Source organism: Pituophis catenifer, unplaced genomic scaffold (genome assembly GCF_029215685.1).
Source record: "Pituophis catenifer annectens isolate HBS135680 unplaced genomic scaffold, rPitCat1.0.hap2 SCAF_4, whole genome shotgun sequence".
NCBI classification, from domain to species: Eukaryota; Metazoa; Chordata; class Lepidosauria; order Squamata; family Colubridae; genus Pituophis; species Pituophis catenifer.
The window spans coordinates 36007715-36035585 of NW_027256884.1; the positions used below are offsets into that span (position 1 = coordinate 36007715).

At 39.4% G+C, this 27871-nt stretch overlaps 1 protein-coding gene across 1 annotated transcript; it reads right to left on the reverse strand.

The window, feature by feature from the left end:
• Window positions 1–6072: 6072 nt before the first annotated feature.
• Window positions 6073–27583, reverse strand: LOC139316539 (acetylserotonin O-methyltransferase-like). The gene is made up of 8 exons (XM_070943319.1): window positions 27316–27583; window positions 25748–25922; window positions 22165–22294; window positions 19873–19941; window positions 19326–19444; window positions 14560–14700; window positions 9910–10032; window positions 6073–6964 (listed from the first exon to the last, which is right to left on the reverse strand). The coding sequence occupies exons 1-8, from the start codon at window positions 27385–27387 to the stop codon at window positions 6750–6752; spliced, it is 1044 nt and encodes a 347-aa protein (XP_070799420.1). The 5' UTR covers window positions 27388–27583; the 3' UTR covers window positions 6073–6749.
• Window positions 27584–27871: the final 288 nt, after the last annotated feature.

Consider the following 27871-nt stretch of genomic DNA (forward strand, 5'->3'; position numbering starts at 1 on the left):
ATTTGGAGTGTCAGTTTTAACCTTGGCTCACATTCCATAACTCTATGAGAAAAATATTGTTTCTTTTTCACTCTCATGCCATTCCCGACTTGCTGGAAGTTTCTTTTGGAGAGGGGGGAGTCTTACCCCCCCCCAATTTCTAGAGATGGCTGTGACCCCTGGAATTGGGAAGACGGTGGCTGGTTACATTTATTCTTGCTGCCCTCTCCATTACTGCCCTCAACTTGTGCTGCTTGCCTTACCTTCTTAATAGTACTTTGATATGGCTGTTTGTTTGATATTTCTTAATTGGGTTTCGCTCTTCTCCAACTGGAGTTTAGTTCTTCCATGGAATCCAATGCTAACAGACCCAGGCTTGGCATTGGGAATGCTTGGCCCATCATGAGTGGTGGGCTGAAGACATACACAATTGAATCAAAGGCTACTAAAACTGTGCCATTCCAAGATAGAATCTATAAAAAATAATTTATAGAGAGCAGGGTGGTTATGCAATCCTTCCTAGACCTGAACATTAAATCTGTATCTCTTTTCAAGAACAGATGGTAATTTAGGAGACCAGAAGATTTCAGTTAAGAACACATGCAAACTTGCTTTGCTGAATATCAATGAATTATTTCTACAACATGATGCACCATGATACATGACTCCAGGAAAATTATCCAGAATGTATAAAGGTATTTCAAATTTATGCAGGAAATCTCAGCAACACAAAGGGTCATTTTATCATGTCTGGTAGATTTATAAGAAAGATATTACCTGGTCTCATATGGTGCTACAATCCTGCCTGCCTGCCACAGGGGGGCTGGCTGCAGAAGTGGGAAGATCTAAGTTTTAGAAAATGGATCCATTTCTAAAAATAGTTCTCATATATTTCCTGCAAGACTGAAAAACAAGTGTGACAGCCAGGACAAGAGTGGTTTAAGAAGAGCAACCACACCAGTGGTGGGTTGCCCCCGGTTTGCACTGGTTCTATAGAACTGGTAGTAAAGCTGGCAGAAGGCTCCGCCCACCGACCCTGACATCATCAAAACACTTCTAAGCTTGCACAGAAGAGCATGCGTGTGTGTGAGCGTAGCATGCACGCGTGGCCCCGCTACAAACCAGTAGTAAAGGTAAGTAGAACCCACCCCTGAACCACATAATCCCAAGGTCTTGCTGATGTTTTCTCTGCTTTTCTTGAAATGTAAATTAAACATTCAAAGTTGTTTGGAACAAATTCAACCACCATTTAGCTAATGGAAAAAAGTCTCAAGACTTAGATGCATTATTAGATATAGCAAGATTTTGTTGTAACATTAGGGTTAAAAATGAAGGAGGTTATATAATCACTAAACTGTTTAGCACATTCATTCCCCATAATTAACAATAGCCTTCAGGACATGGAAACTCTGAACCAAATATATTTTTATAAACATCTGGATAAGAAAAAGCCAAGACACATTATTAAGCATCAAGAATTTATTTACATGTAAAGCAAGTCTTTGGCAAAACAGGTATAATTCTGTATAAAAGAAAACCCAAGAAAATCTGGATAGAAAATCTGAGATTATTAGCCTCTTATACAAAATATAGTTCATGGTTCACAGATAAGAAGTGCTGATTGTAGAGGCTGAGGTCTTATCCGCAAAACAGCTGAGCAGAGGAGATTCCAAGTCAGTCTTTCAAGTGATAGTTTCATGTGATGCTCAGGATAAACCTCAGTTTCAGGCAAAGGAAAAGAAGTCAGAGAGCAGTTATATATCTGCAGATCACAGGAATGTCTCCAGGAGTTGCTTAGCTGATCTACCAAGCCAGTTCTGATCCCACCACATCTTCATTGCAGATGTCAGGATGGATGGTTTGCTTAGGACATCCATACAGAAGTTGTTTTCCTTTGGAGAAAATTTGTTTTCACAAATTTGTGAATCATGGCACAATATTGGAATTCAATTTTTTTTTCTACCAGTTCTGTGAGCATGGCTTGGTGGGCGTGGCAGGGGAAGAATACTGCAAAATCTCCATTCCCACTCCACTCCAGGGGAAGGATACTGCAAAATCCCCATCCCCTTCACACTCTGGGGCCATCCAGAGGTGGTATTTGCCGGTTCTCCGAGCGACTCAAAATTTCCACTACTGGTTCTCCAGAACCTGTCAGAACTTGCTGAATAGCACCCCTGATTTGTTCCATTCCTGTTATTGAATAAATGGCCAAAAGAGCATCTGTTTTCTAATGCCTTGGCAGGTAAATTTATTCAGTAGTCTTTGCTGAGTGACTTTTCAAAACCTTCTAAGTGTGACCTTGTATTCTCTTTTAATATTGCTTTCTGCCTTATTTTCTTCTGCCATTAAGACACCTATGACCTAGCCAATAAACTGTTCTCTTGGGTCTCAGAAAAGGCAAGAACAATGAGTTCACCAAGAGAAACTGAAACTGAAAATATGTGAACATCGTTTCAGTAGCAGCATTAGTTTCTGACTGACAATCTGTAGTTTGTAATGCTTGCAAATATTGGTATTTAACTTGTAATGAAAGTGTCAGCTATTAAATGGCTGCAAGATGCTTTGGTGTGTCTTTTGAGGTTAGGTTCATTAGGTTACTTTCATTGTTCAAACATCTCATTTTTGTGTTAATCAGAAATTAAAATGGGCCAAATTACAACAAACTAAATTTTATTACACCATGCTTTAGAGACATAGACAAATTCCTGAATAATATTTAACAATGTCTCTTGGCTTTTTATTATCCAGATGATTATAGGAACATATTCAGTAGCGTTTCCATCTTCTAAGGAGTAATGTTATTTATTTATTTATTGGTTCGATTTATACGCTGCCCTTCTCCGGAGACTCAGGGCAGCTTACAATGCGTTAAGCAATAGCCTTCATACTTTTGTATATACCTGCTTAGTAGGGCTTTGCCCCCCCCCCAAGTGGTGTTCTTTTTTATACAAAGTCAGCTTATTGCCCCCACAATCTGGGTCCTCATTTTACCTACCTCGAAAGGATGGAAGGCTGAGTCAACCTTGAGCCTGGTGAGATTTGAACTTGCAGTAATTGCAGGCAGCTGGTGCTATTTAACAGCACTTTAGTCTGCTGTGCCACCAAGGCTCTTGTTAATCTCTGGAAATAAATAATTTACTCAATTTAGTAAATAATTTAGTGAATATATTCCTCCCCCTCGTGTTTTTAACTCTGATGTTGCAACAAAATTTGTTGGAAGGTGATTTTATATTTAACATTCCATCTAAGTCTTGAGAAAGAAGTCTTCTTTCCATTTGTTAAACATGTTTCAATTTCTTTTGAGCAACTTTGAATATTTAATTTCCATTGCCAAAAGAGCAGAGCAAACATCAGCAAAACCACTTGACGGCAGCAAAAACCCAAAGAATAGCTTCAACTTTTCAGAGGGGTGTTTGTTTCTCCTGTGCGCATCCTCTGGTGCTTATTTAAAGGTGGAGAAAGTAAACAAAAACATAAAGCATAGTAAATAATAGCATATTCACAAAACAGGAATTAGAGATGATACAGTTTATATTAAGTGGTTTCTACATCCTTATCACGAATGGGAACCCAACCAATGAGCATGTCTGCAACACCTACAGTTAAAATAGCATCCTTCTCCTGAAATAAAAATAAGTTTCACTGGGAGTTTGGGGAGTGTTGATCTCACCAGAGTCCAAGCTCATTGCCAGCACAGTACACTTCCTTATTGAAAATTTCCTTAATTGAAAATCATGCGGGCCACAGTGCTTAGCTCCTTGATTGCCCTAAAACAGCACTTTTCAGCTTGGAATTTAAGATGTGAGGATTTCTATTCCTAGAATTCTAGGAATTGAAGTCCACACATCTTAAAAAGTTGAGGTTGGGAAACACAGATCAAGTATTGTACTTTAGAGCTTCCAGGTGGTTGTTTAAATGATCAGAGTATTCAAATTCAGTGGTACCACCCAAGGGAAAGGGTAGGGCTTTGCGTGCTATTTTAGAAAGCAGCTTGAGAATCGGGGAAAATTAAAATAAGCAATTTCTCTCGTTCCTTTAGCAACCATATAGTTTGTTTATGAGGTGAGGGGGAAATGGGGGAGGGATGAGGAAGGAAAGAGCTATGGGTTAGGGTTAGGGTGTTGATTTCTGCTTGTGTAATGTTATATTATTCAATATTTTGTAGTACTTCTTAATTGCTGTCTTATTCTATGCTATGAGGTTATATTTTATATAAGAGCCGAGGTGGCACAGTGGTTAGAGTGCAGTACTGCAGGCTACTTCTGCTGCCTGCCGGCTGTCTACAATTTGGCAGTTCGAATCTCACCAGGCTCAAGGTTGACTCAGCCTTCCAAGGTTGGTAAAATGAGGACCAATATTATTGGGGTCAATATGCTGACTCAGTAAACTGCTTAGAGAGGTCTGTAAAGCACTGTGAAGTGGTATATAAGTCTAAATACATATTGCTATTGCTATTTTCTTTTAGGGAGCGCACTGATTAGAATGATGGTTAAAATCCAGTAGTTCTGCTGACTGCCAGCAGTTCAATTCTCACCAACTCAATAGCAATAGCACTTAGACTTATATACCACTTCATAGTGCTTTTACAGCCCTTTCTAAGCGGTTTACAGAGTCAGCATATTGACCCCAACAATCTGGGTCCTCATTTTACCCACTTCAGAAGGATGGAAGGCTGAGTCAACCTTGAGCCGGTGAGATTTGATCTGCTGAACTGCAGCTAGCAGTCAGCTGAAGTAGCCTGCAGTACTGCACTCTAACCACTGTGCCACCTTGGCTCAAGGTTGACTCAGTCTTCCATTCTTCCAAGGTCAGTAAAATGAGGACCCAGATTATAGGGGACAATATGCTGACTCTGTAAACTGCCCAGAGAGGGCTGAAAAGCACTGTGAAGTGGTATATAAGTCTAAGTGCTATTGCTAAGTGCTACTGCCTGTTCAGACCTTGAAACACCAACTTCACTAGAAGCCTCCTAAGAGGCAGATGTGACATTATTCCTCTTCCCAAAAAACAAATTAGTACATTGTGAGAGTTCAAGAATTTACAGTGCTGCACATGCAAAACTTCTACACCATGAGATTCACAGGGAGAAAGTCATTTGTGACGGGATATTTTCTTATTTACCTTATTTATCTCATTTATCAATGACTTCTAAAGCGAATGTGTTGAATCCAGCTAATGTACATTAGCTGATCTATAGTTTGTTAAAGAGTGACAATAGATGGGTGATAAAAGGTTGCCTTGGAGCTAAGCTAATACCTTGGTACTATTCTGTGTCAAGGATTCTCTTCTTCAAAGATCTTTTCAGCTGATCATATCCCATCCTTTGTATGATCTATTTAGAGGGAAACAAACCTGGGAACAATATTAGCCTTGTGTCAAACAAATGAGATCCATATTCTTGCAACTCAACATGTGAAAAGACCCACCAAGGTCATAATTAACACCAAGAGCTAAAAGAAGACATGAGTTATTGCTATATGCCCCACAGCTATATTCAGCACATATCACATTGTGGCGTCTTTTGATGCAGTTCAGTCAAAATTTCTATGGATCCCAGTTTCCATATTACATTAGATAATGTGAGTTATCTATTAATGAGATCAAAGCAGGTTCTTCATATTATATAGTCCTAGTCACATTAAATAGCTTTAAATCCCTGTCTTTCAGCTGTTATATAAAGTTGTAAATGTATCATCTTGATATTTTCCCCAGAAATAAGTTAGCTGGAACTGGAACATCCTCAACTCTATAAATTGGAAAGTACCCCAAATAATGGGAAAATCAGTTGGCAGGATTAAATTCGTTTGACCTGGCACAAGACTAGACTCCAGCTCAAGGCAATTCTAATTACATTTGTCTTTTTCTGGCTTGCTACCTGGTTATGATCAGAAAGCAAAGAACGAGAATAAATAGTCTCATAACAAAGTCATAGAGTTTCTGAACTTGGCTCCTTAATCTGGAGAACTGGAATATTGGATGAGATTTGTTTATGGAATAGCTCTTTTATGAGAATATCCTAGGGGTATAGTGTATTTGAACCAGAGATCAGGACACAATTAAAACACTAACACAATATGCAGATTGTTTATTGACAGTAATAGAAAATAAAAAAGTTGAATTAATAGGATACAGCATTAATAAGTTTATATTATTGATTGGGTTAATATAGATGCATTTAAATATATAACTAGGAATAGAAAGAATGAGGCAAAGTTTCTGTAGTTATTTTAACATGTTTATTATCTAAAAATCTTGACTTCCCAGCACTAATTGTTAAATTTCCTTGTGGCTAGGCAATCCTATGGTTATTATTATTTATCTTGTTAGCACCTATCCTATGGCATCCTGTGCATTGCAGAATTTCTAGGTCTTAATTGCTTTTAAGAGGAGCTAAAAATTCCAATTTAGCAAAGCAATACGTGTGTTTTAGAATCCTGATCCTGACCTTTCAGATTTTCTCCTGTACTCCTGTCGTTTGTTTAATGTGTGTAAGAAGATTGTCTTTATATGTAAAGATGGGAAGAACTAAAGATCTATAAGGAGATTAATTTTTGTCATGCAATAACAATTTCCTCTATGTCCTTTTTGCCCAGAATTGATTCTCAGGATTTTTGCAGCTATGATCAGGGAACTCTAGTTATGGTGAAACCATTTTGTGATAAGAAAGCTACTTAATCTGTGGATTCTTAAAGAATAATAGAATACACCTGTAATTAACAAATCAAGGCTTTGATTACTGCAATTTATCTTAAACATTAAACAGGAAGGAATCAGGGGCATTTTCTTCCTAGAATAATATGAAAGAGGTTTCCTTTCTTCAACTCAACTTCTTGGAAACCAGCCTTGCAGAGGAGCACATTAAACTCAGTTGCTGACCGTTCTTTCCCTTCAGTGAAGAGCAACATTAACAAGGAGTAGAAATGGGCAATTGAAGGCCCTCCTTTGTCTTCATCAAGAAGCATTTCCACTATTAAGACACCGCCACCTGTTTCAAAATATATTTTTCAATGATTTAGAGGTGAGAAAATGCTACTACAGTACTTATTTCAATTGCCTAATGAACATTTCATATTTTGAAAATGCCCCAATTTTATATTATGAACCTTCTTTCAAATATGCTATATGTATTCCTGCTAAAGGTCAATATACGCCAATTTATTGTTGTTGTTGGAAATTTTATCAATTTGCAGATATTCTAAGTATTCTCCAAGGCTTTCCCCTCAATCCTTTGTAGAAATTGACCATGTAAAGTATTTCTTCTCAGTATTATGTTTGTGTTTCATTAGTACATTGTGACATTGTACATTATATTTTGTTTCCTGCACATTGAGAAAGGTCCAATTTTTAATGTGCATCAATGCTTGTTATTGGCTGCCTTATACATAATCAGGCAATGTATTCTCTACTTCTTTGACAGTTTGTTTGACTTGAAGTAAACTTCTGCTTTCATTTCTGTGGGCAGGTATAATCTATCAATATTATTACTGGGTTGTAATACATACTAAACAGTCATCAGTTTTATTATTTTTCAGTCCAAATTGTCCAGTTCAGTTTATATCCAGTTAAAATTCCAGTATGGGCCAGTTTTTGATGGCTTTAATGGTGTTTCCACCCTTCAATATTGTCTTTAGCAATTTTCTCACTCTTTGGATGTATTCTTTACTAATCCAACCAAGGACCTGAGATAGTAAAGGCTGTTATTTGATGGTGTTAAAGGTATCATTGCAGGATGTAAGCTGCTTCCAAGTAAAGTTTACTTTTGCAGTTTACTGATGGTGATTTTGTCAATGCTGATGGTGTTCAAGTGGTGCTTCAGACCTTTTGGGATGGTACCAAAGGTGCCTATTATTATTGGAACTATCTTTGCTTTCATTTGCAACATTCATTCTACTTTTATTTGCAGGTCTTTGTACTTTGTGATTTTCTCCAAATCTTTCTGTTCTATTCTGCTCTATACAGGTTCTGCAAGATCCAGTACCCATACTTTTTGTCTTTCTTATCAACAGTTGCTAAGTCTGGGATGGTAAGTAGCAGTTGCTTATATGTTTGAATTTTAAAGTCCAGGACACTTTAGCTTCTTTCATTTTCTATTTATCTATTTAGTGGTTTCACCACTGTTGTTGCTGCTACATTGTCATGCTGTTATTTGTAGTCAGTCTATGTGATAGACTTGCAACAGCTAATTAGGTGGTCCACTGTTTCTTCAGTTTTTTTGCAGATTCGGCAATTGCTATCTGTTGTTCTTCTGGTTTTCTGGTTTTCTATGCATTTGATTTTAAGGCTTGGTCTGGTGCAGCCAGAATTGTTTGTTTATTCAAGTTTCCTACTCTTAGTCATTGCCAGATCTTGTTATCTGTTTTCCCTGCTATTTTTATGTACTGGCTGTGTACTTGCCATTTTTCTTTTTTATTCTTTGCAGGTAATGCTTGAATTATGACCACAATTCAGCCCAAATTTTCTGTTGCTAAGGAAGACAGTTGTTAAGTGAATTTTGCCCCATTTATTGCCACAGCTGCTAAGTGAATCACTGCAGTTGTTAAGTAAATCTTGTGGCTGTTAAACAAATCTGACGTCCCCCATTGATTTTGCTCGTCAGAAGCCAGCTGTCTTGCCCCTGTTGGAGTCTGAATGAGCTGGAATAAGAGCCAACAGCGATCGAGAGGGCAGCTCCGTTGGCCTTGGAGGAAACTGGGGAAGGGCAGAGACAGTCTTTGCAAGGCTTTTCAGGAGTAGAAAGGCTTGCAGACAGGGAGGAGCAGGAGAGACAGAGCTCAGGCGAAGAGCAAGGACCATTGCCTCCTGATCCTAGAGCACACAGAGAATAGAGAAGGTGAGAACAATGCAGACTGAACCTGCTACGAGGGAGAAGAGTGCCCCGCCTCCCTTCATAAGGCACACTTGGGGACTGAGATGTAAGGAGGTTCTGGTGAGAGGGGCATTTGTCGGGAACAAGCATTGAATCTGTGGAGCCTTGGGTGAATTTGCTGATGCCTGGAGGTTACTGTTTGGTTAACCTGGCTTAGTGGACTTCTGGCCCTGGTTACTGTTTGGCTAACCTGCCTTACTGGACTACTCGCAGCCAGAGGCTACTAAAGGTCTGTGGGAGAGCTTTGCTCCTCGACTTGTAGTAAATGTGGGGATGTTTGGAGGCAAAGCTGGATCAATAAAGAGGAATTAGACCTATTCTCTGGCTGTGTTGCTTTCGTGCCATGCCCAGGGTCATCACAACAGTTGGAAAGGTTACAAATGGTGATCACAGTGTAATTATCATAATACATGCCAGTTGCAAATGCATCACAACACCATGGGGATGCTGCAATGAACATAAGTGTGAAAACTGTCATTTTTTTCAGTGCCATTATAATTTCAAACAGTCACTTCATTGTGACTTTGAATGGTCACTAAGCACATGATTGTAATTCAAAGACTATCTGCATTCTCATAGGCCACTTTGGTCTCTCCAGTATTCCATAAATTCTCATGTAGTATTACTTTCAGTGTTCTTTACTCTCCATATATTCTTCCAATGTCTGTTTTTCTTCTACAACTACTGTATCTAGTGTCCTTACAAAATTTCATACCCATCTATCTTCCTTCATAAGTAGTCTGTCAATATTGCTGCATGAATGAAGAGCATGATGCATTGTCATTAATTTTCTGGTCTTCCTATCCAGAGCTTTTAATTCTTCTTGAGTCCAGTTTACTATGTATATCTGGACATAGCTTATGTACTGATTGGAATTGCTCCAGGTGTTAATTGCCTTGATGGTATTTCTGCCACTTGAATTTGAACTTAAAATCTGAAAATCAGGAAAGCTGGATGGTGAATTTGAAATTGGACTAGATTTCAGGGAGTTTAAAACCTGAACCAAGTATGAACTTCGCAAGTTCCCCAGCATATTTAAATTTTTGTGATTAAACAGCACCTACCAGGTTTGCAGGCCTGGTACACTTTATGTAGCAACTGCAAACATCTCTCATCTGACCAATTATGCAGAGTCTTGGCCAAAATGTACAGATCCGCTTCAGGAATGGAATCTTTAAAGAAATCACCTACAAAAAAATAGTAAAATATCATTAAGCACCATGTCTTCCAAATTATTCTGACAGGATAGGCTAGGCTAGGCTAGGCTAGGCTAGGCTAGGCTAGGCTAGGATAGGATAGGGTAGGATAGGATAGGGTCAGGATAGGAATTTGCTTTGAGTGTAAGAGGCTTGAAAGAAAATAATCAGGTAAATTTGAAAGAGATTTTTGCAGAAGCTCTTGCACAGTTAACTGGAGAGTCCAAAATAGAGTGTGACTGGCAAATTGATAAAATTTATCATGTTAACTCATGGATTGCCAGGCAAAGACAACTACCAAGAGATATTGTTATCTACTTTGTTACCAGGAAGATAAGAAATGGGATCTTACAAGCTTCTTATAAAAACAAACTACAAGTGGCAGGGCAGGAGGTTGCAGTATTCAAGAAAATTCCCCCTAAAATGTTGGGAGCTAAAAAAGACTATGCATTTCTAGTGGATGGATTGAGAAATCGTCAGATACAGTATAGATGGGAGGTTCCAGCCGGATTAGTGGTGAATTATTCAGGAGAACGATATTGTCTCAATACAATTTGGAAGGCAAGAGATTTTTATGTCAATGTACTAAAGGCTGGATACCCACCATCTCCAGGAGCCAGAAAAAGAAAAGAAGCAGGAGACGCTAGAAAGGAAGGCTTGCAAGCACAAGCCCAGGGGGGAGCTTGGAGTACCCAAGAAGAATTAGTGCAACTTTCGGGGGCTGTGCAAGCCTTGGAGCTATTTGAAAAAACAGAAGAAGCCCAAGAACAAAGACAAACACGAGCAGCAACTAAACAAAAGAAACAAGAATTAAAGATGCAACAAACCCAGATAACAACCCAAGAAAGTACAAACATAAATACAGAAGCTGGGGGGGGGGGGGGGGCAACTGATATCTGAGGAGGAAATTAAAAACAGTTAAAAGTTGGTAAGGCGCCTGGTACAGATGGATTGACATTACAAACATTTACAATTGGAAATGGTAGAACCCCTTAGGGAATTATTCACTAGAATACACTTGGGAGGAGGGGTACCTCCATCTTGGAGAACAGCCTTTATTTCTCTGATTCCGAAGGAAGATCAAGACCATACCCAGCCAAAAAATTATAGGCCTATATCATTACTTAATACAGACTATAAGATTTTTGCTAAAATATTAGCAAATAGGTTAATGTCAGTTTTGCAACAAATGATCCATAATGATCAATCTGGTTTTATACATGGGAGACAAATGAAAAATAATGTAAGGCAAATTGTTAATATATTGGAGTATTTGGAAAGGAACAACCAAGTCCCTGCGGTGCTTATATTTTTGGATGCAGAAAAAGCGTTTGATCGATTGAACTGGCAATTTTTATTGAAAATGGTGCAGAAGTTGCAGTTTGGAGAATGTTTTACAAAATCTATTAAGGCAATATATCAAGAACAGACAGCGCAAATAATAATTAATGGTAGTTCAACAGAAACTTTTAAAATAGAAAAAGGAACAAGACAGGGTTGTCCCCTGTCCCCATTACTGTTTATTTTAACGTTGGAATTATTATTATTGAACAAAATACATGACTCTGTTAAAATACGGGGAATTCAGATTAGGCATCATGACTATAGATTACGAGCATTTGCAGACGACTTGGTTGTAACCTTAACTCATCCAGTGAGATGGAGTTAATGGAGATAATTAATCACTATGGTCAAGTATCTGGGTTTAAAAGAAACATTGGGAAAACAAAGATGATAACTAAAAATATGACAATAAATCAAAAAGAAGAATTAGAAAGAGTAACAGGATGTGAGATAGTTAAAAAGGTTAAATATTTAGGAGTTTATATTACAACTTCAAATGGGGAATTATATAAGTATAATTATGAATTGTTATGGCATAAAATACAGACAGAGATGGATAATTGGAAAAAATTACAACTGTCTTTGTTGGGTAGAATAGCAGTAGTAAAAAAGAATGTTTTGCCTAAGTTTTTATTCCTTTTTCAAATGATACCAATACTTAAAAAGGATGCAAACTTGGAAGAATGGCAGAAGGCCATTAATAATTTTGTTTGGGCAGGGAAGAAACCAAGGGTTAAATTAAAAATAATGCAAGACATACGTGAAAGAGGAGGTTTGAAAATGCCCAACTTAAAATTATATTATGAAGCAGCTGTTTTATCAGCAATTAGTGATTGGATTAATTTAACAAATGAAAGAATATTGAATATAGAAGGATATGATTTGGTTTACAGCTGGCATGCTTACTTAGTGTATGATAAGAAGGTTGATAGGATTTTTAAAAGTCATATATTAAGGAATGCTTTATTGTGTGTCTGGAAGAAATATAAATATAAATTAAATGACAAGATACCTATATGGACAGTACCCAGACACGCGATAGAGAATATAAATATAGAACAAAGACAGGATGTAATTACATATAAAGAAATTCTTAACACAGAGAGAGGTATATTAAAGTTAAAACCCTTGAGGGTATTAAAGGAAGAAAGGGTAATCCAAACTTGGTTTCAGTATGTACAATTACAAGCTAGATGGAGAAAAGATCAGAACATTGGTATCATACAAAGTGAAGAAAATTTGGTAAAACAAATTAGAGACCAGAATCAAATGCATATAAAAAGATTGTATAATATATTGATAGAAACAGACTCGGAAACAGAGTTAGTTAAGGATTGTATGATAAAATGGGCACAAAACTTTGAACAACCAATAATGATGGAAACATGGGAAAAGATATGGGTAAGAAATGTAAAATTTACACAAGTGCAAAACTTGAGAGAAAACTTTTACAAAATGTTTTATAGATGGCATTTAGATCCCAAAAAGTTAGCTTGTATGTATCTGAATTTACAATCTAAATGTTGGAGATGTGATTGTGATGACACTACTTATTTTCATGTGTGGTGGACTTGTAAAAAGATTAAAGCATTCTGGATAAAAATTTGGTGGATTATTCAAAATATTCTTAAAAAGAGGATAAAGTTTACTCCACAGTTATTTTTGTTGGGTATAATCACAGATTGTATGGTTATAGAGACTAATTTGATCCTGAATTTAATAACTGCAGCAAGATTGTTGGTGGCGCAGTATTGGAAGAAGGAAGATTTGCCTACTATTCAAGAATGGATATTAAAAGTAGCAAATTTAGCAGAGATGGCAAAGATCTCAGTGTATTTGAAGGACTATTCAAATGAGAAATATATGATAGAATGGAGAAGATGGATAGATTATATTCAAAGTAAATATCGGACTACAAAATTTCAAATAGCTTACAAATAGATAGAGAGATGTTATTATGTATTCAAATTTAATTTGGTAAATGGGGAGTTAAATTATTAGACGGATGTAAGAGGTTATAATTAAGTAGACTATGTTAGATTATGATTGTTGAATGTTATACCCTGTATTTTGCTCTGGGAAGTAGGGAGGGGGGGTGGGTTGGAGGGGGGGTTGGAGAGGGTGGAGGGAAGGGGGGATATATATGTAAACTTTTTAAAACTTTTCAATAAAAAAAAAGAAAAAGAAAAAAAGTCTCTGCCGATCAGGCAACTCAGCTGGGATCGTCAGAGCCTTTTGAAAGCATTTTTTTACAACCTCTTCACCGAAAAAATGGTTTTAAAAGTAAAAAAAAAAAAATTGGCCACACCTACCCCGCCACATTACCACCATCACCACCCCCAGCCACACCGACAGAACTGGTACTAACAAATTTTAGATTTCACCACTGGATAGGATACTTTATTTGGGTAAGTGTGAATAGACACACAAGGAATTTTTCTCTGGTGCAGAAGTGTACATGCAAAGCAACAATGTAATAACAATCATAATAAGGGTGTTAGGTAGTAGAGAAGATGAGAAGGATAATAATAATACTATTACCATACTATACTATAACCATACAACATAGATGTAAGACGGTACTGTGAGGATTAGGTGTTCAGCAGAGGGATGGCATGAAGGAAAAAACTGTTCCTGTGTCTAGTTGTTTTGGCATATAATGCCCTATAATGTCACTCAAGTGAAGAAGTTGAGGGGATAGCATGAGGGAAAAAACTGTTCCTAGGTCTAGTTGTTTTGGCATTTAAGGGGGTCTGTCGTTACAGAGAGTTATAGAAGTACAAACTGCAGATTCAGTAATTCCTGAATCTTTCTTATAATATTTCTTAAGTTGACACGGGAAGAACATTCTTTGATTTATTAAAGATGCAGATGAAGATGAGGGCCAGTTATTCAACATAGGTATTGAAGGAGTTACTCAAGTAATTCAAGGCCAGTTATTCAGAATAGGTATCATGAAGGAATCACTCAATATGGGCCTGATGCCTTCCAATCTTTTGTCTATAAAATAGACAAAAACACATCTTTTTCTAAGATCACCAGAAGTGGGTGGGGTTATTCTCTCAAAACCACAGCATCCTAATCCAGTCTGCCCTTCTGCCTACTAAAGTTTTTTTGTGCTTAGCAAGACAAAAATTCAACCCACATGGAAGACTGCAGCACATCCTCTTTTACCTGCATGGAAAATGATCCGGGACTCTTCTGAAGACAAACAATGGTTCTTGGATACTTCCACTACTTCAGGGAGGTCAAAAATGGTCACAGTACAATTTGGGTAGAGTGAAATCAATATCTTAGCTAAGCTACCGGTGTTTCCTTAAAGAAAGAACAACATATAATCAAGTAACTGCAGAATAAAATTTTGCATATTTCCAGCTTTCTTCCCTGAAGTTTCCTTTACTATCATTTTTCTGCAGCTGCACATCAGATTAATTGGAATCGGGGTGAAATGCCACTGGTTCGGTAGTAAATATATATATATATATATATAAAGTTCTGACGATCGCGCGTTGCTCAGCTGATCTTCAGAACTTTTTTTTTTTTTTACTTTTTTGGCATTTTTTTACTACCGGTTCTCCGGAATAGGTAATAAAAAATGCTTTTAAAAAGTAAAAAAAAAGGCTCCGATGATCACAGCTGTGGTGCCTGATCATCAGAGCCTCTTTTTTTTACTTTTATAAAACATTTTTTTTACTACCTATTCGCCCGAACTGGTAGTAAAAACATGCTTTTAAAAGGTAAAAAAAAAAAGGTTCCGAGGATCACGCAGCATACCTGATACCTCCCCCCCAGTGCTATTTTACTTACCTCCCCCAGCCTCCTTTTGGCGCACACTGTGCTTGCGCGGCCAGCGAACCGGTAGTAACCGGTTCAGATTTCACCACTGATTGGAATCTAATAATTTCAAAAATGAGATGAGCATCTTTCAAATTTGATATGCTCTTCATATCATGGAAAACAAATACTAACAGGGGAAAAGAACAGAGTTTGAAGCAATTGGCTCTCAACTTTCATATCAGACTGCCATCAATGCCTGGAAAGATTCTGAAAAAGATAATTAAGCAACAAATCTGTGAATATCTGGAGGCAAAGTCATAACCAAAAGCCAATATGGGTTTGTCAAAAACAGATCATGCCAGACATCTCTTATTGCATTCCTTGACAAAGTGAAAAAATTAGTGGACCAGAGAAATGCTGTGGATATAATTTACTTGGACTTCAATAAGGCATTTGATAAAGTTGACCACAACCTACTACTTGATAAGATAGAAAAATGTGGGTTAGACAGCGTCACCATTAGATGGATTTTGTTGTGGTCCACCAGTGGCCTCCGTGGCTTGTGGCTGATCCCAACGACGAGGAGGCTGGTGTGGTGTTGCGCCAGCAGCCTGTGCAGCCGGTGCTCGCGTTGGACAGCAAGGAGGTTGAAGAGGATGTGGTGCCAGAGACAGAGACTCAGCCAGGGCCTTCAGAACCTTCAGAGGCTCCTTCAAGTGCAGAGAGTGAAGTGGAGGAGTCTCTCCTCAATGCTCGAGCATGCAGGGCTGCCAAAAGGCAGGAGTGGCTACTCAGGAGGAGGAGGTCTCCTCGAGAGTAAGGTTTGGGGCTAATTAGCCACTCCCTTAGCCTATTTAAGTTGCACACAGTTAGCAATTGTTGCTGGAAACAATGTTTAATTATTACGCAGAGCATTTTGGAGAGTGAGTTTCTTATCACATCTTGGTTTCTGGACTGGTTGGGTTGCCAACCTTTGTAGGACTTTGTTTATTCTTTGTACTTTATAGCAGGCTGATAAGGACATTTGCACTGAAAGCCTGCATTTTGAAAGGGGTCTGTTTGTAATAAATGGAGTTTTGGAGCTTGGTGTGTGTCACACTCCTTGGGATCCAGAACTGGGGCAGAACAGATTTGTAACTGGCTGTCCAACTGCACTCAACAGGTAGTTCTTAGTGGAACTGAATCTACATGGATGGAAGTATGCAGTGGTGTACCCAAGGCTCTGTCTTGGGCTCAGTACTCTTCAAAATTTTCATCAATGATTTGGATGAGAGTATATCAAATTTGTGGATGATATCAAGCTGGCAGGAATGACCAGTACTGCAGAAGATAGGCTTAAGATATAGAAGGATCTTGACAGTCTTGAACACTGGGCCTTATCTAACAAAATAGAATTTAAAGTAGAGAAAAGTAAGGTTTTACATTTAGGCAAGAAAAACCACATGCACAAGTATAGAATAGCTGGTATTTGGCTCAATAGTAGCAACTGGGAGAGGAATCTTGGAGTCCTAGTGGACAATCACTTAAATATGAGCCAGCAATGCGCTACAGCTGCCAAAAAAGCCAACACAGTCCTAGGCTGCATTAATAGATGGACAGAATCAAGATCACATGAAGTGTTAATATCACTTTATAATGCCTTGGTAAAACCACACTTGGAATATTGCATCCAGTTTTGTTGCCCCAGTATAAAAAGGATGTTGAGACTCTAGAAAGAGTGCAGAGAAGAGCAACAAAGATGATTAGGAGACTGAAGGCTAAAACATATGAAGAATGGTTGCAAGAATTGGGTATGTCTAGTTTAATAAAAAGAGGGGCTAAGGGTGACATGACAGTAGTGCTCCAATATCTAATAGGCTGCCACAAAGAAGAGGGGGGTCAACCTATTCTCCCAAAAACCTGAAGGCAGGACAAGAATCAATGGATGAAAACTAATCAAGGAAAGAAGCAATCTAGAACTAAGGAGAAATTTCCTGACAGTGAGAATAATTAATCAGTGGAACAACTTGCCTCCAGAAGTTGTGGGTGCTCCAACACTGAAGGTTTTTAAGAAGAGATTTTTATTTATTTTTATTTTTATTGAATTTGTATACCGCCCTACTCCCGAAGGACTCAGGGCGGTGAACAGCCATGGAATAAAACATATAAATACAAAATTTAAAATAGATTAAAACGAAATTAAATAATTTGGCTGAACAAATTTAAAACCCCAATAATTTAAAACCAAATTTAAAATTTCCATTTAAAAAGGGGAAAGACTTAGGTCAGGCCGGCTTGGTGAAATAAAAAGGTCTTAAGCGCGCGACGGAAGGTACGCAAATCTGGGATCCTCCGTATCTCCGGGGGGAGCTCGTTCCAGATCGTAGGTGCCCCCACAGAGAAGGCTCTCCCCCTGGGGGCCGCCAGTCGACATTGTTTGGCCGACGGCAGCCGGAGGAGCCCCTCTCTATGGGAGCGTACTGGTCAGTGGGAGGCTATTGGTGGTAGCAGGCGGTCCCGTAAATAACCAGTTCCTAAGCCATGGAGGCTCTAAAGGTGATAACCAAAACCTTGAAGCGCACTCGGAAGACCACCGGGAGCCAGTGCAGCTCGCGCAGGAGAGGTGTTACATGGTCACCACCCGCACGGCCGCACTCTGCGCCAGTTGGAGCCTCCGAGTGCACCTCAAGGGGAGCCCCATGTAGAGAGCGTTACAATAGTCCAGACGGGAGGTGACGAGGGCATGAGTGACTGTGCGTAACGAGTCCCGATCCAGAAAGGGACGCAACTGGCGGATCAGGCGAACCTGATGAAAAATCCTCCCGGTCACGGCCGTCAAGATTGAAGAACCATTTGTCTGAAATGGTATAGACTATGCTGCTTGGACTAGAAGACCTCCAAGGTCCCTTCCAACTGTTATTCTGTTATGGTCTTCCCATGCTATGAGAATTCCTCAGGATGGATGCACTGAATATTCAAAATGTCCAAAAACACTGGCATTCAATGCAGATTGAACAGTGTAAAACTGAATGTAATCTCAAAGTGGACTAAATCCTACATCATCTTCAGTCATGGTCTTTTGCATCCCCCAAATGTTCCCAGGCAAATTCAGTTTTAGGATCCTTTATTCATGAGCTGTTACTCGTATTCTCTGATTCAGTTTCTTCCCATCTAGGTCAGCACGGGAAAAGGAAAAGATTGTTTTCCCCCCAGAAATGTTTCCCCTTTTCAAACAGCCTCTGCCAATTTCTCCACTGACTGGAATATTGCATCAGATCTAAGTGACAGTTATTTATTTATTTATTTGTTTGTTTGTTTGTTTGTTTGTTTGTTTGTTTGTTTATTCATTCATTCATTCATTCATTCATTCATTCATTCATTCATTCATTCATTCAATTTATATGCCACCTTTCTCCGGAGACTCAGGGCGGCTTACAATGCATTTTAAAAAAAAAAACCATTATAAAAACATTTAAAAATTAAAACATTAAAACCCATTCACACCATTCATGGCCAGATCTCACAAGATCGCAACAGCGAGATCAATAGCCCCAGGCCTGCCTGAAGAGCTAGCTCTTCACTTTCGGAAGGCCAATAGGGGGGGGTTGTCCGGACCTCAGGATGTAACTGGTTCCAGAGAGCTGAGGCAGCCACAGAGAAGGCCCTCCCCCGCGGGCCCGCCAGCCGGCATTGTTTAGCTGACGGGACCCGGAGGAGACCAACTCTGTGGGATCTTACCGGTCACTGGGAGCTATGTGGTAGAAGGCGGTCTCGAAGATAACCTGGCCCTGAGCCATGTAGGCTTTAAAGGTAATAACCAACACCTTGAATTGTGCCCGGAGACCAATAGGGAGTCAGTGCAGCTCGTGGAGAATTGGTGTAATGTGGGTGTATCTAGGTGTACCCACGATAGCTCATGCGGCTTCATTCTGGACCAACTGTAGTCTCCGAACACTTTTCAAGGGTAGCCCCATGTTGAGTGCGTTGCAATAATCTAACCGTAAGGTTAGAATCTTTAAAACAGGACTATTTCTCAAAGTCTGCTATAGACATCCCAAAGTGGGTTTTTTTTTTAATCTCCTAAGAATTTCTCCTTTTCCAAATGCAGATAAAAAGATTTGTAAGAGAAGTTAAGAACCCATCCAGCCCATTTGTCCATTTGGAAAAACACTGGCTATACTTACCACCCAGATCGCAAACGAGTTGGAACTGAGACAGGTCAAAGGCAGAAAGCACTTCTCTTCCTAGCAAAGGCCAGAGCTCATTCATGAAATTGGAGAAGGATTGTAACTCTTCCTTTGATCTAGAATTGAAATGAACATCTCTCAATATAACTTTATAAACTGCTATCGTTTTTACGTATCTATGTTTGAATGAAAAGAATTCTTTTTACAGCCTCACTTAAATGATGCTGATCAGGATTTGGAAAAATCTGCGTGTGAAACATGAAACAGTCCTGCCATTTTGGTGGACAATGTTATAATGTTCCTGAAACAAAACAGATTTATATAGGTACTCTAACTGCAAATCATGCTTTGTACATTAAAAAGAAATGCCTGGTTATTAGATGTGCCACAAAAATATCCCAATATTCCAAAAGAGAGGGTGGGTCAATGATGAGTTAAGCACATATGATAGAAAAAAGAACTGTCTGAAGATTAATCATATTGATTAGTTTGCCACAAAACAATTATTGTACTTAATTATCATTCTCTATAATTTTAATGATACCTGTAAAAGACCTCAAAAGTCTTATTTGAGGGAGAGCCATATATTGATGAAATCTGATTTTTTCCGTTCCTAAAAGAATTAGAAAAAATTAGTAAAGAAGACAATGGCATTTTTTTTCTGCACAGAAGTAGATCCTGAATATCTTACAATATTTTGACAGTTCAAAATTTATTCTAAACGTTTCATTATTAATTCAGTTCTCCTTCACTCTCTTAAGTACAGTGCAGTGTGATTTTATGCATTGCTACCAAGAAATAGCCAAACAAGAAGCACCCGGCTGATAAATTAAGTTGGTTAGTAGAAGGAACTCCCCAGATGTAGTCAATAAATGCAATCAACTTCTACACTGCTGCATTTTAACCAGTCACACTATCTAACCATCTCATCCACTGTCCCCTTCTCTTTATGCCTTCAATCTTTCCAACATCAGTCTTTTCCAGTGAGTCCTCTATTCTCATTTGGTGGCCAAAGTATTTAAACTTCAGCTTCAGTATTCATCCTTCCAAAGAACAGTCAGTTGATTTTCTTTAGGATTGAATGATTTGATGTTTTTGCAGACCAAGGGACTTTCAAACAGAGCTGTTCCTAAGTGAAACGGTTCCACTCATTGTAGAGTTTCAATGTAGTGAAGACCATCATTTTAATATTTGCAAACAAGAAAGCAGAGGCCTACCTGATGAAATCTGGAGTGATATACAGGTAGTCCTCAGTTTACAACCATTTATTTAGTGACTGTTCAAAGTTACAACATTGCCGAATGTATGGCACTTATGGCTGGTCCTCGGAGTTCCAGCCATTGCAGCATCTATGCAGTGATCGTTTCTGATCAGTGATGTTTCTGATATTTCCTGTCAGCTTCCTACAAGCAAAGTCAATGGGAAAGCTGGCAGGAAGCTGGAAGTTGTGATCACATGAGGCAATTGCTTAATGATCTATGCAGTCCTCATATAATGATGGCAACTGAAATTGCTAGAATTGCAGTTGTTAAGCAACATGGTCACATGACATCACACTTTATGTTTGCATCACTTAGTGATGGGAATTGCTGCCGGAACCTGAGGACTACCTGTGGCAGGGAATATGTTGACATTTTCATATTTTAAAAACTGTCAACAACCAAGAAAATGTTACACCTATTGTAATTTCTGCTCTTTTAGTTTTTATTGCTTAGAAATTGTTCTTTAAATTATTGTCTTTACTTTTATAAGAAAACTTTGAATTATTATTATTTTTTTATTGGCAGTCCTCCAATTTATGTTTTGTTACTAGGGTTTGGGTTTCTATTCCAGTTTCTCTTGTGCAAAGCTTTTTAATGATGGAACCAGTTTAAATAAATTGAAAATTGTGAGAAGAAACCTAATGGCTGTCCGTAATTTACTCCTGTTACGTTTCCATTTTGGCATATATAATGTAGTAAATTCCAATTTAATAAGAATTAATAAATGATGCCCTTACTAAAAAAATGATACTGTCTTTAAGTGCCCCATTAAAGAATAATAACTTCTTAAGTCAATTTAGGCTCATGGTGACTATATGAAGATGTTCATGCAGTCTTCTTGGCCATAAGAAACAAATGGTTATGGAGCAACAATTCTCTTCTGAGGTTTTCTTTTTTTTTTCCCCCTCATTGTTCTCATTGTTCTCTGTAGATCTGGGAGTTGTGGCAGTCTCCCACCCAAAGAATAATTTCATACAGCTCACAGTAGTTTTTATAAGAACATTCTAGATCAGAGGTCTTCAAACTTGGCAGCTTTAAGACTTGTGGACTTCAACTCCCAGAATTCTCCAGCCAGCTGGCTGGAGAATTCTGGGAGTTAAAGTCCACAAGTCTTAAAGCTGCAACTTTGGGGACCCCTGTTCTAGATCAACCTGATTCTGCCAATACTGGTATTGAACAATTAACACCAATGAATTGAGATTTGATTAAAGCTGTAAGGAAATAATAATGGATGTGCCCATGTAGGACCTTCCAGCAACAGTGTAAATCCCATATTTTGAAAAGGGAAAAGAGAGATTCTAAAATAGTCCAGAATGGCAGAAAATGGTCCTACTGCTTGACTTTTCTAAAAGAAGGAAAATAAGAAAGAAAATCCTTTGATCTGAACAGGGAAATTCAAATGATAATCCAGTGCCATTGTACTTAAGGAAACAAATGTGATAATGTCATATTCAGCTTCCAGAATGTGAAATTTCCTTAGTTTCTTGTGGACAAAGGTCTAATAATTCTGGCATTAAGATGCCCTTTCATGCTCTATTTTTATTTATTCTAGTTCTCCCACTGGATTTGTTTACCTCACAGCATCAGGCAAATATTGCATTGATGGATATAAAACTTCTGAATGGAACTTTATAGAATGATACTGAGACTTCGGGCTTGATTTAATCAGGTAGAGATTGGTAAAGTCTGTGTTTCCATAAAGATCTAAAAAGGAGAAAGATTACAGGTATCATTGCATGTAACTGTGTTTCAATTTACTACAGCAGCGATTCCCAACATTTGCGGCTTGGTGGCCTGGCTGGGGAGAGAGGGGAACCAGGCCACATAAGTGGCAGCCTGGTGTGTACATGCGTTCGCTCAGCTCCACTTGCCTGAACGGCAGGCCAACAAGCATTTGCATGTGCACTGACTTACCAACCACCCGAGTGGCACTACGCACATGCACGTGCGCACTGGGCCACCACTCACATGAGTGGAGCTATGCATGTATGTGCTTGAGTGCCAGGCCACCTCTTGGGTGGCCCAGTTCCGAATAGGCCACGACCCGGAAGTGGGCCATGGCTTAGGGATTGGGGACCCCTGCATTACAGGAATACTTGCATTAAGTATTATAGAATAGAATAGAATAGAATAGAATAGAATAGAATAGAATAGAATAGAATAGAATAGAATAGAATAGAATAGAACAGAACAGAACAGAACAGAACAGAATAACAAAGTTGAAAGGGACCTTGGAGGTCTTCTAGTCCAACCCCCTGCCTAGGCAGGAAACCCTACACCACTTCAGACAAATGGTTAACATCTTCTTAAAAACTTCCAGTGTTGGAGTATTCACAACTTCTGGAGGTAAGTTGTTCCACTGATTAATTGTTCTAACAGTCAGGAAATTTCTCCTTAGTTCTAAGTTGCTCCTCTTCCTGATTAATTTCCACCCATTGCTTCTCGTCCTGCCCTCAGGTGCTTTGGAGAATAGCTTTGCTCCCTCTTGTTTATGGCAGCCCCTGAGATATTGGAACACTGCTATCATGTTTCCCCTAGTCCTTCTTTTCATTAAACTAGACATATCCAGTTCCTGCAACTGTTCTTCATAGTTTTAGCCTCCAGTCCCCTAATCATCTTTAAATCAATAGAATTTTGTATTGGCCAAGTGTGATTGGACACACAAGGAATTTGTCTTGGTGCATATGCTCTCAGTGTACATAAAAGAAAAGATATGTTCAAGAACTTAAAAAAAACAAATTATTCTGTATTTATGTCAAGTGTATTATAGTAACATGAGTTTGGAGTAGTGGTTAAGGCATCAGGCTAAAAATTTGGAGACTGTAATTTCCTGCCCCACATTAGGATTAGGGTTAGCCCTAAGAAGGAGGCAATGGCAAACCTCCTCTAAAAAGCTTGCCACAAAGGTTCCCACCTTCGGGAACCTGTCACAGGTGCAAATAATCCTGACTTTTAGGGGAACTGATCCCTAAAGCAAAGAAGGCTCCACACAATATGATATTCTACAGGTCTGTTGCATTATTAAATCAATATTTTTTAAAAAAACCTATTGGTCAGTAGAGGACAGTAAATACATTTGAAATAATAAAATAAAAGGGGACTCAATGTCTCAGTGGTTAAAGATGCTGAGCTTGCAAGCTGGAAAGCTAACAGCCCGGGTTCAAAACCCGAGTGCTGAACAATGGGGTGAGTTCCTGTTACTTGCTCCATCTTCTGTCAACTAGCAGCTTGGAAGCATGCAAGGGACAGCATTCTGTGTGCCTTGGTGTATAGTTATGATAGTTAAATGACCATGGAAATGTCTTTGGATAATGCTGGCTCCTTCGAACAAAAAATGAAGATAAGCACTGCCCTCTGACTTGAAAACAACTGGACAGGGGAAACCTTTACCTTTAAATTGGAATGTATTTCTTGACAAGCGTGTGTTTATGATATTGGCTAAATTACTATTGATGTATTATATGGTGCTAACTATACCCAAAGCTCTGTGGGCAGTCTCTAGGCTCTTCTTCAGGACTGTGTTCATATGTTTCTCCAGTAAGTGGGGTGGCACAAAATATGCCAGAATCCATAGCATCCCGTCACTGCTAGGTCTATTCATGCTCAGCCACCAGCTATGCACTATTCATCTTGGACAAGTTAGAAATTCCACCCCCCCAAGACAAAAAAAAATCCATGTTGGATATACCGTGTTTCCCCAAAAATAAGACCCACCCCAAAATAAGACCGAGCCTGATTTTTGGGGGGTAGGTCTAATATAAGCCTTACCCCAAAAGTAAGCCCAGGGGGATGGGCATGGCCAGCACAAGAGGCTGGGGCCAACAGTGTCTGGCAGCACCTGTGGTCCGCCGGCCCCTTGGCACAGCACTGATACAGCTGGACGTCAAGGCATGTCCGGATGTATCGGGGGGGGAGCCAGGTGATACGGACATGCTGCGTGGCTGCCTGGCTCATGGGAGGCTCGTGGGAGGCTTGTGCAGTTGCAGCAGGTGGAAGAAGAGGCATTGGGGGGGGGGAGAGACAGGCAATCCCAATGCCCTGTACGAGCACCTGCCCAGTGTGACTGCGGACAAGTCAAGAGATGGTGGGAAGGAGTGGGTGGCACATTGGGATCACCTGCGTTCCCCCCATGCCTCTGCCTGGCTCCACCACACACTTTTTGCCCAGAGGGAGTCTGAAAGCTTCGTCTGCTTGCAAACGAACCTGGTTTAGCTCAACAGACAGAAGCACTGTAATTTAAAACCAGCTGTCTGCAATTAAAGTAAGATCGAATCTCGCCAGGCTCAAGGTTGACTCAGCCTTCCATCCTTTCTAAGGTAGGTAAATTGAGGACCCAGTTTGTGGAGGCAATAAGATGACTTTGTATAAATATACAAAAGTATGAAGGCTATTGCTTAACGCACTGTAAGCTGCCCTGAGTCTCCGGAGAAGGGCGGCATATAAATCAAATTAAAAAAAAATGGGGTGCTTTGAAACGGAGATAATCATCCCATTTCAAAGTGCGCCATTTGCAAGCAGCTGAAGTTTCCAGTTTCTGTCAATTCTCCATCTGGGCAAAAAGTTTTTGGGCGCCTATGGGGCACTTGGGAATGGAGCAAAACCCTAACCCTAACCCTAACCCTAACCCTAACCATCCAAATTCAAGGTCTTGCTGCTATTTGCACCACTTCTCTCCCAGAGTAAATTCTCCAGATATGAAGCTAAAAGCAGACTGTGCTTAAGGAGAGTGTCTGAGCATCAGAGAAGACAGTTTTATGGAAGAGGACCTGAGCAAGATATGGTTCCAAGCTTGTGATAGCACCAGCAAGCAAAGAGGGTCCTCCTCAAGCATTTATTTCAGAGAAGAGGAAGAACACCTTTAATAAACTAGTGGACTAGTCGAAAGAGGATGATAAGGAAAGGCAGCCAAAGAAAAAAGACACATGGCTTTTAACTCTTATTAGTGAGACACATTCAGGCTGTGGTCAGCAGGGCCAGAAAAAAGATCCTGTCTCTACATGAGTAGAGACCATTTGACTGAATACAATGGCAGTTCTTTCAAATATCATTAGAAAACTCTTGGACTCTGTCAAGCTCAACAGTTGCAGCCACCTATTGCCCACAGTTAAAGAACAATTGTTGGCCATTCCAGTTGCTTCCTGCTTCTCACAGGATTACCTTTGCCATCCTTCCACTCCAGTGTTAGGAGCTTTAACCCCACACAGGCCTCCAGAAGCCTCTGCATCCCAATGGGGCTGGTCTTCAAGCGCTCAGCCACAGTCACAGAGGACAGAAGTTCCCCTGACTGACTCAGCAGATCGAAGATGCCCAATTCACAGGCAGTTGAAATGACCTACAAAGAAAAAGAAAACAGGATCAAAAGCTGTGGCATTCATCTCAGGTATCATGGAACAATCCTAATATCTACCTGGGTAGTTTAGTGAAGAAATATAGACAAAAGTCAATATTCCTAGGACCCCTCCAAAGGGTGAGAGAATACTTGAATGGATGTTTCTGATCTGGAAACTCTTTTCAACTGGACTAAGATATAATTGAAACTGCACCAAAAAGGGAACCTGCACACAGTTTGCTTCCCTTCCTCTTTCTCAATCATCTGGGAAATCCAAAGGGGAGAAATTCTTGCTTTTCATGGAACATGACAGATCTCCTTGCACATGATAGTATGTGGGCAACCTTTCCCAGCAGAAGGCAGATGGGGTTGAAGAGACACACACTTCCTTTGACCTCTTTGAATCTCTCAGGTTCTCAAAAAGAACTACCTTCTGATGACCTGGAGCAAGAGGAGAAAGAGCGCAGCAGAAATCCACTCTTTTGTGCAGCCACATCTCTTCTGACTGAATGACTGACTGCAGTAATACAAATAACACAAACTAATGTTCCTCTTTTCTTCAATCCTGAGCTAAACAAATGAACACACAGAGAAATGGCAGATCCCACTCCAACTTCTGGAGACTTTATATTTTTCCAACTTAAGTCCCACTTCTTGGAAGAAATCTTTCAGCCTTGAGGGCTGCAGGACCATGTCTGGGGATGTGTTGAATCATCAGGAGCAGTGGTGGGATTAAAAATATTTTACTATCGGTTCCGTGGGCGTGGCTTGGTGGTCATGTGACTGGATGGTCATGTGACTGGGTGGGCATGGCTCGGTGGTCATGTGATTGGGTGGGCGTGGCAGAGCATACACCCCCACCCAAAACTAGGACAGTGCTAGGAAAACATCAAAAAAATAAAAACAGTTTTCCCCCAAAAGACCGCAGATAAAAGCAGTTTTTTCCCTTTGAAAGACAAACCCCAGAAACAAACCTGAGCTAATTGGAATGCTATGAATAACAAATAGATTGGAAGTCCTGGAAAATGCCAGAAGCTATTAATAGAAAAAACAAAGGGTAGATCCTGAAAATACTTAGTCTCAGAATCAGACTAAGAGTGACTTACTAAAGCACACGAGAACTTCCCTCTTCCTCCTCTCAGACAAGATTACCCCTCAGGTCAGGGAAGACAAAGCAACAGGAATAAAAACCATCAAGACATAACAAAAAACAATCACACTCACTACAAAAACACATAAAATCCCATCAAGTTGCACAAATTTCAAAATATAAAAGCTGTAGACTCTATATTCTATTCTATATATTCTATTCACAACTATTAAGAAGTTAAGAAAGGAAGGCCCTTTCGTAATTTCAAAGCTGAGATTTCATATCTGCAAGTATTGCTCACCTTACCTTGAAAGTTAAAAATGCATGCTGGTATCTAAACAATGTTTGAATATTTTCAGCTTCTTCTGGTGAATTCATTGTTCTTGGCTTCTCTCAGATTCAAGAGGCCACTTCTTCAGCCAGATTACTTGTTATTCCTGAGTGAAGCAATCAGAAAACATAAATTCTAAGATAAATGGTGGAACACATTATTAAAGAGAAAACAAGACACAGAAGGTTTTCACAGTCCCTCAGCAAAGGGTCCTGTTTAAATTTAGCTGCTGTAGCATTAGAAGACATGTGCTCTGTTGTTGTTTTTTCCAAAAAAAGGCATCAGGGACTAGGAATAAATGAACAATTTACTGGCAAGATAGGGGCAGTTCAAATTTTAACTTTAAAATAAACAATTAGGGGTCAGGGCTGAGCACTGAGCAGACTGCATCTGTTAAGGTTGACTAAATATTCAGCATGGTAAAATCAGAACTGGATTGTGAAGAGTTTCATGTGAAATTGGGTAAGTGAGCTTCAAACTCTGGCAAAAACTCTGGCATTGTAAACGAGGTCAAAATGATTCATTTTCAAA

Excerpts from the sequence above, each read along its gene's own strand:
- LOC139316539 (XM_070943319.1), bottom strand. The coding sequence starts at position 27,387 with ATGAATTCACCAGAAGAAGCTGAAAATATTCAAACATTGTTTAGATAC. Across the intron at positions 10,033-14,559 it reads CCGGATCATTTTCCATGCAG|GTGATTTCTTTAAAGATTCC; the intron begins GTAAAAGAGGAT and ends ATTTTTTTGTAG. Across the intron at positions 6,965-9,909 it reads GTACCAGGCCTGCAAACCTG|GTGGCGGTGTCTTAATAGTG; the intron begins GTAGGTGCTGTT and ends ATTTTGAAACAG.